Source organism: Coenobita brevimanus, chromosome 35 (assembly GCF_032717465.1).
Source record: "Coenobita brevimanus isolate Jiangsu-jjx chromosome 35, ASM3271746v2, whole genome shotgun sequence".
NCBI lineage: Eukaryota > Metazoa > Arthropoda > Malacostraca > Decapoda > Coenobitidae > Coenobita > Coenobita brevimanus.
The window spans coordinates 15,161,701-15,174,009 of NC_136988.1; the positions used below are offsets into that span (position 1 = coordinate 15,161,701).

At 43.2% G+C, this 12,309-nt stretch overlaps 1 protein-coding gene across 1 annotated transcript in view; it reads left to right on the forward strand.

Moving 5' to 3' along the window:
* Positions 1–1,786: 1,786 nt before the first annotated feature.
* The window catches only part of LOC145396153 (neuroligin-2-like), a 132,145-nt gene continuing 121,622 nt past the window's right edge, over positions 1,787–12,309 (forward strand). The window contains exons 1-2 of the mRNA XM_080269596.1: positions 1,787–2,171; positions 7,740–7,889. Of these exons, the coding sequence (XP_080125722.1) occupies positions 1,787–2,171; positions 7,740–7,889 (535 nt within the window). The remainder of the gene's footprint in view (positions 2,172–7,739; positions 7,890–12,309) is intronic.

A 12,309-nucleotide genomic window follows, 5' to 3' on the forward strand; every position in this document is an offset into this window, starting at 1 on the left:
ATACAGCCAATGTTACCCAGTGGCTTGGGCTGTCTGGTAGAGACTGTATGTAGGGTGAGAAGTGCTTGTAAGTGTAATTGTAGTGTTGGAGTGGCTTTGGATGTGTGTGTAGCCCGTGAACCAAGTGTAATCGGCCCACGCAAACTGACTGGGTACAAGCATGCTTTATAGTATGTGACACTGGTTCAACCACAGCACCCTTTATGTCCGCCAAGCAGTACGTGGCCAGAAGAACGCTCCCAAAGTTTATTAACCTGGCGGGCGCGAACCCTCGTTCTTCAGTGTATGAAAACGCACACTTTAGCACTGTGCCACGGAGGCTCTCTCTCTCTCTCTCTCTATATATATATATATATATATACAGTATATATATAGTGGTAGGTGGGGGTGCTCACCATCCACTCACTCGATGTAGTGCTGCTCTAGGGTGTCTGCCCTTTCCTCTCTTCCATCCTTCTTTCCTTTTGTCCTCTTCTGTCTTTCTTTCCTTCTTTCTTTCCTTGTCCTTCTGCCTACAGGTGACTTTACACTCCCTCTTCGGTCTTTCTTTCCTTCATTCATTCCTTGTCCTTCTGCCTGTGGGTGGCTCTACACTGAGTGACAAGCCAAATGGTTTCCTATACACCAGGAAACCATTTACTACGCTGGGTGGCCACCATATAACCAAATATTGGCACCGGATGGTTTAGTGGGTAATTATTGCACTCCAGTCGGATTGAGCCGGTGAAGGTTTATATCCAAGGGGTAGTTGGGGTTGATAGCTCAAGTAATGCCACTCAGGGATGAGTGAGGCTGGTCACTCTCATCTTAAATGTCGGGACCAACTGCCTAGCCCCGGGCTCCAACGCTCCTCGTGGGGCAATGTAGGATTGGATGATGGATATATATATATATATATATATATATATATATATATATATATATATATATACAGTATATATATATATTGTACTTGGACAGTCAGAAAGAGACCGATTCGACATAACCAGTCACATCTTTTAGCCTACGACCCTAGATAACAGCCATCCAGTCACAGCTTTTGAATTTGAGTTCCTTCAGCCTAGGCTAACCCAGTGCTATTGTGTAATCAATCCTGTCAAAACCGCAAGGGTAGTTTGTGAGGATGATGTTGCTGCCATAGGTTACGTTGGGACAGTTCAGGTTTCCACTTACTAATGAAACTGTTTTTTGCAGTTGTTCATGATATGATGTGATTTTTTTTTTCTTTTGAAAATTGCTTATTCACCCTGAATCACCACTGATCACCCATTTCAAATGTGGGGTAAAAAGGGTAAAAGGAGAAAAAAACAAAAATGGATTAAAAAGTAATATTATAAAAAATCATGGATAATGTCATTGAGAAAGACCAACTTTTGTCAGGTACTTCTAATGCAAGGAGGCAGGTGTTCTAATGCTGTAGGATAATCTGTTAAATGCTGCAACTTACGGAATTAACCCGAGTTTGTGTCCCCTTTCTGCCAGCAGTTGACTGGTGCTGTCATCGAGTAGCAACCCAGGTCCACCATCACAAGGTATGAGACTCTGAAGCAGGAGGATGGAAGGAAGTGTGGGACGAGGCAACATGTGCAGTGAGCTGCAGGGTGCTTGGTGAGTCATACTACGCCAACAGTACGCCAAGGAGTGCCACTAGTAAGAGCTGAGGGCAGCCTCACTCCGCCAGGTGAGACCAAGTCTTGGTCTCCCCAGTTTTGACAGCTGCTTGCCGTGTATCCACACTGGAGAGGCAAAGGGAGGTGAAAGGAGCTAGTGCAGCCGTGATGGTGTCATGTTTCTGCGAGTGTGGGCGTGGCTGGTGGCGCTGGGCATTGCCACTGCCGCCAAGACCCGCGTGGTGAGCACCAAATATGGCGACGTGCAGGGCGTCATCCGCCACCTGGGACACCTGCTCGGTGATGTGGAGGTGTTCCTGGGGGTACCATATGCCAGCCCCCCGGTAGAGGAGGGGCGCTTCACCCCCACCAACACCCCGACACCCTGGGAGGGGGTGCGGGATGCCACTACGCCACCCCCAGTCTGCCCCCAGCTGCTGCCTTACCCAGACGAGGAACACATGCCCCAGGCCAGGGCAGAGTTTCTGCAGCAGGTCATCCCTGTCCTGGCCAACCAGAGTGAAGATTGCCTCACCCTCAACATCTATGCCCCCATTATGGGTAGGTATTGCTCTTATCAGCAGAGCTTTTGATTAAAAACCCTCTTTCATAGATAGCCTTTTTGTCGAGCAAAAATAAAGAAATTAGCTATGGCATTACTGTCATGGACAGCACTCATCAGATACATTTAGATGTATACCATCAACACCCAGCCAACTGTATCACAACGATAAAGACTTTACAACCACACCAGCAATTACGTGTGAAAACATCCAGTTCATCCCATGTACAGTCGCCAAACTTTGCACCTGGGCCACCTAGCCGCGAGAGGTGGGCAACGGGTGCTGGCAACAGTGTATATGTTTGTTCGTGTGTACATGCTCGACGAAAGTTCGGATCATCAACTCTCTTCGTCCGTAGTGAACCTCAGTCAGAGTCAGAGTTCATCCCATAAATGGCTGGGTACGGAGTTGGCTGGGGAGAAAAATGTCTCAGGAGTAAGGCGGCTCTCCCATCGGCTCAGCCAGTTGCATGAAACTGGTCGCACGGGAAACTGTTGTGTGCCCAGGTGGCGCAGACCAAGGCCAATAAAATAAGACTATATTAATTTTATAAGGAGGTACTATATATACTGTATATTATGGTATAAATATATACCTTTATATATAGTACAATAACATATACTATGCTTATTTGGCCTTAGTCCGTGCAACCTGTGACACGCAACAATTCCATGCAACCAGTTTCCTGCAACTGGTGGAGCCGGTGGGAGAGCTGCTTAAGGGGGAAGCTTGACATGGTGAATGCCAGGGTAGGCGCCGGACGGGGGGGGGGGGGTTACGTTATTCATACCGCCAGTGATAATAATTGCCGAACTAGTTTTTGAGATCCATTAGCATTCTACTGAATATTTGCATTCTTAACAATACTAAACATTTTATTTTCTATAACATGTTAATGCACTAAATACTTGAATCGCTCCAAGCCTCTCTCTCTCTCTCTCTATCTCTCCTTATATCAGTAATTCCATATCATAGGGTTATCGCTTGATACCATTATCAGTACAGGTTGAAGAGGAATGCATTTACATAACATCGCGTCCAGTTACAGGTAAGATTACCTGTCATTCACATCATGAATGACACTGACCAATAAACATTAGGATGATGTTCAGACACTGGTAACGGTTGCTTACATCCTCGTTGGTAGTACTTCAAATAAGTGTTTTTATGTGTTCTGTGGTGCACCACGAAGAGGTAGGAGGCTGAAATACTGTCACCTCAACAGGCAAAGAGTTTATGCATATTGTACTCTTGTCGAAGTGGCTATTACATCAGCTATGATAATGACTTACCGTATCATATTTCATATGACTATGGTCATTACAGCACACCTTTGTAGTCCATTCATCTAACGAATGACTGAATTACACATTAGAAGGAAAATTGATTGTGAGCTGTGCCGCTTATGTGTGAAGTCACACATTTACACGCTCATCGATTATGTACCGAACAACATTATCTCACATTACAGCAAGATGAAGACACCACCTCTCCATCACAGTATGCAAAAGCTTCCAGTCATTTTAAGCACAAATGCTATTGATTCATGAATTGTTGGGACATTTATATTACAGTACTATTGCCTGTGATATTACTTATGTGATTGGTAAATGCAACATAAAGAACATGAAATTATCATTACAGGCTGTAACACTGATTTTATATTTTTAAATCCCACGAACCTAGGCGCTTTAGCGCCCGTCGACTTATGACTAACTGACTCAAGGCAGCCTTAACGAACGAGTTTCAGCCTCCGATGTCAACAGTTCCTTATTTCTCCTACTTAGCTTAAATTAATATCCGCTCAATGAGTAATCCTGTAACGATTAATGACCTCACTTATCCAATCATGTCTCAGATCAAGAATGGCATTTCAATAGGTTTAATCGTGACCGGCCCAGGACTGGCCAAATGCGAACAGACACCGGTATCTATTTTTCTAGCGTAAGGGTCGGTCACACGACGATTCTTCCCCCCAATATTCAGTAGACAATTTTTAGCCATGGGTTGTCATGTAATAATGAAAAAGAATATGTTTATAAATATGTAATATATGTAAAGATGCGGTCTTTTAGGTTATTTTACTTATTGTTTTCAATACTCGTTTTATCCAGTACTTTCAAGAAGTTCCTTTGAAATTCTATCGACTAAAATTGTAGACTGAATATTGGGATGAACTCTGACTGAGGTTCAGTACGGAAAGACGAGAGCTGATGATCCGAACTTTCGTCGAGCACGTACACACGAACAAACATTACACTGTTGCCAGCACCCTTTACCCACTTCTCGCGGCTAGGTGGTCCAGGCGAAAAGTTTGGCGACTGTACAAGTATAACAGACCATCGCGTCTACATCAAGACATTATTGCAACACGAACTCGACACACTAGTACTTAACAGTACAACACAGCACCGTTCATTCTTATAATCTACTCAGTATGACTAAGTCTGTGAATTATATACGTTTTATTGGCCATGGACGGTTCATCAGGAGGAAAAATGGTAAGAGAAAGTGAAAGTTTTGATATTTTTGTTCATATGACATCCAGATTACTCTATCCTTCGGGGTTATTTGCAGACAATTATGCTCACCTTAGCAAAGAAATGATCGAACTGGAGGAGTTATATTTAACTCTGATTAACTCCCGGTTTGTAAGAAGTCTCCCCTAAGATCACTAGAATCGTGTAATGGTAGCAAGATTAATCGAAAAAATGCTTCACTGAAGAAAAGGGGTTCATGCTCTCGCCATCCACACTTCCCTTTATTTCGCTCTTTCACTCAGATCATATCTCTAAAGTTCATCTACTTTCACCTCACCTCACTGTACTATGCTGTACCTGTACACTGACTTCCCTCACCTCGCTACACTATACACTGCTTCACATCACCACACACATTGCCTAACCTCACAGCACAATACACAGTCTATCCCCACTTCACAATACACTGCCTCATCTCACCACTATATGCACTACCTAAAAACTCTTCTCACCACCCTGTATTTTGATTCACTTCTTTCGCCACACAATACATTGTCTCACCTCACCACACTATATACTAATTCAACTCTTCTCACTACACTATACACTGCTTCCTCTCCTCTCACCACACTGTACACTGCCTCACCTCACGAGATTATACACTGCATCACCTCACCACACTATACACTGCTTCACCTCTTCACTATAACATACACTGCTTCCCCTCTTCTAATCATACTGTACACTGCCTCACCTCACGAGATTATACACTGCATCACCTTACCACACTATACACTGCTTCACCTTTTCACTATACTATACACTGCTTCAGTGCTTCATCTCTTCGCACCACGTACACGGACTCACCTCAGCACATTATAGACTGCCTCACCTCACGACACAATAGACTGTCTCATCTTACCACACTACAGACTTCCTGACCTCTTCTCACCACACTGTACACTGCCTTACTCCACCACACCACTTTATTCATTACCCCACCATAAGTCTCCACTTTATACACTGCCTCACAACATCACCTCACACTATAGTTCACCGCTATTCTCCACATTATACACCTCCTCACCAAACGATTCAACGTTATTCACTGCTTCCTCTAAGTACAATGACACACTTCACTACACCATACACTGTGTCCACACACTGTGCAATGTATTATCTCAGCTTTCTGCACTCTACAATCCCCCACCTTACCTCTCCACACTATACACTCTTTAACTTCATCTGTCCACACTATACAATCCCTAACCTCTCCTCTCCACACTATTCTCTCCCTTACTTCACCATTCCACACTGTACATTCCCTCACATTACCTCTCCACACTATATACCTCCTCACCTAACCTCTCCACACTATATAATCCATCACTTCCCCCTTTCACACTATATACCCCCTCACCTCGCCTCTCCACACTATTTCACCCCCCTCACCTAACCTCCCCACACTATACAGTCCCTCATTTCACCTCTCCACACTATATACCCTCTCATCTAGCCTCTACACACTGTATACCCCCTCCCCTCACGTTTCCAAAATGTACACTCCCTCACTTCACCACTGCACACTATACACTCTCTTACCTCACCTCTCCACAGTGTATACCCTCACTTCATCACTGCACACTATACACTCTCTTACCTCAACTCTCCACAGTGTATACCCTCTCCTCTCACCTTTCCACACTATATACTCCCTCACCTTACCTCTCCACACAACACATTCCCTCACGTCACCATTCCACACTGCTGAACACTGTTTCACATTCTCTCTCCAATCAACATTTTCTTCTGTTATTCTTGTAAGTTTCACATCGCCTAAGCTTACAAAAGACTGTTGCCAATTGTTTTCTCGTAGGACCATTTGAATCATACCCACAGCAATTAGCTGAGGCGTTATGGCTCAACAGGTTAACAATCATTATTTTTCTATATAATTATGTTCTCTGTGCGTACCTCCTGGCAAGTCTGCATCTGAGCATGCTCTCTTAATTCTTTCGTCTTGTCACATAATGTGTTCTATCTGTTATTAAAGTCCTGTCGCATCCTCTGCTTCTTTTTCTGCAAATCAGCTTCGTGAATCTGCGGCAACTGACATTGATGAATTTCTCAGTGTCACAACTGTTGCTTGCATTCTATTCAGTGTCAACAAAGAGGAAAGCAGGAGGTGAATGGAATTTTATTGCCGGTAGTACCTCTGATTCATTCCATAAACTAACCACGTACTACTCACTCTTATTTTTTAACAGTTGGTGCCAACTTCTTTCCCACCTCCCCATCCCAACATTTGACCTGTTGCTTACCTTGACCCTACTCAGCCATATCACATCTCAACCCTCACACCATCACCACACTCCTCACCCTACCACAACATTCCTCACCCAACAACCAAATCCTTCACCCCTCACCCCAGCACCACATTCTCACTCCACCACTATGTCTCCTCTCACCAATACCACACCTCTAACTCCTTTACCAAACGCTTCATCGCACCTGGTTCCCCGCCACCAAATCCCTCACCCTATCACCACATCCCTCAACCCTGCGATGCACCCTCTTACCCCACTTATCACCCCACCATCACACTGGCCACCCACCCTCGCCGCACCAATTCTCACTCCACTAAATCATTTGCGGCCTTGGGGAACCAGTGGTGCACAGGAAAGCAATTCAAGTCACAGACTGAATGAACAAAAGTTCAGTTATTCCAGTGCGAGTTAAATGCTCAGCCAGTGCTTTTGGGGGGACCTGGATAGAGCATTCACTAATGTGAGTCTGGGGGCTCAGATTAGGACTTCGCTGAGACTGCTTTACTTGATGGCATACTTTTTATTTTTTTTTATTTTTCATTCCACTAAATAACATGTCTTCTGCTTAGGACAGACATCAGGTAATGAAGGTGTTAACAAAGGCTGTATATAACTCTTCTTCTTCAGTAATTTTCTCCTGAACTAAACGGTATAGTTTGATGTGGCAAGAACATAAAATTTTGTCGTCAGAATGAAGTGGGTAAAGACCCTCTTCTAGTCATTATGTATTAATCCTATGTTTTCTTGTTCCATGGACAGTGATTCCCGGGTCTGAGGTATACCCGGTGCTAGCGTACGTGCACGGTGAGAGCTTCAGCTGGGGCGCTGGCTCACTCTACGACGGGTCCGTCCTCGCCGCTTACGGCAGGGTGGTGGTAGTCACATTCAACTACCGCCTGGGGCCGCTAGGTGAGTAGGCAGAAAAATGTTACAAAGATGAGCCTCTTTTATTTAGGGTCTGGTGGTCCTATGCTTATGCGAAGGGAAAGGAAAGGTTGGACCCAAAATTTTGACATAAATTACTGGAAAGCCAATGGGTATGTGTTTTCTTCGCCCAGCTGATTCATCATGGAAAGGGTCAGCCACGGTATGAAGGCCAGACACATTTAATCTTCGCCATATATTTCAGAATTACGAGAAGAAACTAGAACCAAGCTCTCCTCTTTAGGATTTCAGTATGAAGAGAGAGAGAGAGAGAGAGATGTTAAGTCCACTACAGGATCAGATCCTCTTCATGGAGGGAGTGTGAAAGTCAAAGTCAACCTTTTCCCACGTCGGCAAGGTACAAATAGTTAAAGGGTGTCTGTAGGAAGAGTAATACATGTGACAATTGAAGTAATTTACCGGCTATGTGTATCAGTATATGACATCGGTTGAACTTACAGGATGGAAACTTGCAGGCATATATAAGGACATTTTACCAGCACCCACTCTGAGTATCCAGCACGTCGTGTGTTCGAGCCCTACACTTGGCGCTCATGCATCATGTGTCATACAACTAAGCCACCACAGCTGCGTTTGGCATGATGTAGCACTGGCATATAGCCCTGGTAAAACCATACTCGTATGATGTCTCACACATTGAAAAGCTGTAAAAGGAAGATGAACAAGCCAAGTTTGGTGAATATTGAATCAGCTTTAATTTTAGGTAAATTGTAATTAAGAAAGAAAAGGAAGCGGAAGGTTTAGATATGGGAAGAAGGGGAGTTGAAAGGGAGTCGGGTTGAGAAAAAAGTTGAGATTCTTTGTCTTGTAGCAGGATAAAGGAACACCTCTGACCAAGGAAGGGAGTCAGTGCGTAATTACAGTCGGTAGACTAAACGTGAGAATGGCATTTAATATGCAGGCCAGCTGAAGGCCATTTGAAAGGATTTCTTGATCATTTTCGAGGAAATGGATGCAAGGATATAGTCCTTGCACACATTTTCCCACTTTTCCTTAGTGTGATTCTCGGAACTTGTTCCCAGCTATGTTCCTACTTTTAAGTACTTCCTGGATACTCGTTCTGTCAGTACTGTTGCATCAAGTTAATATGTCAAATTCTCTCCCAGCAAATCTTCCAACATATGTTTATTATAATTTTTCAGCAGCTTATTTTATTCCATGATGCATTATCGATGACGCTGTTGTGACAGCCACGAAGCACACCCTTTAACACTCAGTAAACATGCAATGTCACTGCGGAACTCACAATAATCTAATGAATCCAGAGTCAGGAGTGAGCCTTCGAGTTAGTATAACAACGATCTCGACAACGTTGTTTTTTTTTTTCCAGACTTTTATGGGACTCCAAAGGAGGAAGAGGAGATGGAGGCTAAACAGCAGTTAAATATCTAGATCAGTGATGCCCAATTTCCAAATATGCTATTGGAATGAAGTCTTGACAGGATCCTGTTATTTTTTATAGATTAGCATACATACTGGGCTTTTTATAAATGATGGTATATTAATGATTGTAAGTAGGGGGTTCAATTATTGTACATAATACTGCTCATATCTTATATTTGATAGATAATGAAGTGATTTAATTTAATCACCGAATACTATTTTACTAACCTGTACTATATGTTAATGGATGTCTCCTGCGTGATATATAGAAAGATTTTCTTTATGATTGCATCTACCTTCGCTATCACAAGGTTGTGTGACGATTGCACCATGATTAACAAACGTTCTTAACACACGATACTGTTTTGGGACAGGTTTTACATAATGCACATTTTACTTTGCACAAGGTTAGTTAGGTTATAATCATTGTGGGATCTGAGGCTGAAGACCCTCAGTTGGGTTTTAGCACCTCCACTTAGGTTTGCACTGCTATTTATGGTTTTAAATATACATAAAGTTTGTTTGGGTGTGCTGATGTCATGTCCACTCGGCAGGATCAGCAGTAAACACACTATCATGGACGTTCAGGCAGCGGACTGTAATATCACTAACTAGGTATATTTCGTTTGATCTCCAATATTTTTGATCGAAAATCAAAAGTTAATCACCTGAGAGGTATCTAGTACTAATATCATTTTCCTTGAGAACATAGGTCTATAAACCGCTGCGTGCCAGTGCCGTTTTAAAATGGTCTGACATAATTCCACGGCCATTGCCAGTGTATTTAAACCCTCTCAGGGTCACTCACGCGATTCGCATTTTGTGTGGATTGTTCTAAAGACGTTCAGTCATGTGAATCATCTTTCTAAGAACCAAAAAAAATCGCCAAAAATTAAGTTTCTGGCGGATTTGTGTCAAATTTTGACGCTTCATAGCGAGTGCAGCGCTTTCCAATGGTAAGGCATTGGCAACACTGAGCTGCCTCACGGGGCCCAGCACGTAGCGATAAACCTCAGTCTCTTCCAAGCAGCCAGGTGGTGAGGTTTCGTTGCGTGTACTGTCCCTTTAAACTCCTACTAATTCTACCCCTCCTGCCCGAGCCGAAGCCCCTATGGACTCAGTGCGATAATCCATTATTTGCGAGCATATTTGTATGTGATAATGTCGATGGAACATAGATTTATGTCATGAAAAGGAATTGTGTTTGTTATCAATCGTTAGGCTTAGAGGTGATATGCATGTTCACTGTTGCAGGATTTTGCCTCTCGCCCTCCCCAAGGCCCTATGGCGTGATTACAAATACGAATATCATGAAGCCAATGCCTAAACTGTATTTTGTGTGAAAGATATTGTGGCTGGCTTGGTGAAATTATGGAACTAGTTAGCGTTATGGACGCATGAACCATAGTGTGGAATGGGGCAGGCATCACGTACAGTTTTTTTAGTCAGAAAGGGAGAATTAGAGGTGTTTAGGGATGGAATTATTGTGATTCTGATAATGAAAATGCATATGGAATTGTGTGAAATATACATCAAACATGCTACTGGTGTTTGTGATGGAGTGTGGTGTGTGCCAATACAATAGAGTTGCATCGTAATCTCCCGGCGAAGGATGCTTCATCAGTCATGTTGAACCGTAGTAAGGAAGGGAATAATTGCAAAGGTTAGGGTGGAATCACTGTGGCAGTCATGTATTTGTGTATGATGTTGTGCGAAGTGTAAGTGAAATGTGCCACGTATCCTCGTGACGGTATAAATTATGGTGTGTAGCGTAGGTTAGCAATACCTTAGCAGCATGTGTGCTGTGAAAGGTGACGATGCCAAGGAACGAGGTACGTCATTGAACAGGTACTGTACCTTGGTCTGACATTTGGTGATAAATTATACTTTATGTAAAATATACGTGAACTGTGCCGCGAGTGTTTGTTTAGGTGCGTACTGTAGGTGAGCGGTACTTTAGTGGCAGGTGTGCTTTGAAAGGTAACGATGCCAAGGTACAAGGGATGTCATTGAACAGGTACTGTACCTTGGTCTGACATTTGGTGATAAATTATACTTTATGTAAAATATACGCGAACTGTGCCACGAGTGTTCGTTTAGGTGCATAGCTTAGGTGACCGGTACTTTAGCAGCAGGTGTGCTGTGAAAGGTAACGATGCCAAGGAACGAGTGACGTCATTGAACAGGTACTGTGCCATGGTCTGTCATTTAGTGATAAATTATACTTTATGTAAAATATAAGCGAACTGTGCCACGAGTGTTCGTTTAGGTGTGTAGCATAGGTGAGCGATACTTTAGTGGCAGGTGTGCTGTGAAAGGTAACAGTGCCAAGGAACGAGGGACGTCAGTGGACAGGTACTGTACCTTGCAACGCCGGGCAACCACGGATGTTAGTGGACAGGTACTATACCTTTCTAAAACAATTGTTGAAATTTATGATTCTCTTCTAAAATGTTTGTGATATGTGCCACGAGTGTTCGTGGAAAATATTGTATCATGTATTGGGGGAACGTTTGGGGAAGGAGGGGAAAATATGTTTGTATATATATATATATATATATATATATATATAGTCAGGTCAGGTGCGGGTAAGGGGATGGGTCTGTAATGATGTGGCAGGGGTAAACCAATTCTGCTGTTGGGCCCTGCTGCGGATGTCACTCATTGCATTGCGCAGTTGACCCTTGTGCGGTGTGGTGCGGTGAGGATCTGTCCGTTCTCCCCTTTGGGGCTAAGATGCGAATAAATGTGTTTGAATGGATGAGTAAATGGGGAGTGTGTCGTCCTGTCTCGGCTACCTCCTTTTCCTTGGGGGAAGCAGCCTAGGTATATATATATATATATATATATATATATATATATATATATATATATATGTGTGTGTGTGTGTGTGTGTGTGTGTGTGTGTGAGGGAGTATATCATGTGTGTCGTGAAATTTAGGGCTCGGTGGGCCTAAAAAAAAATATATATATATATATATATATATATATATATATATAT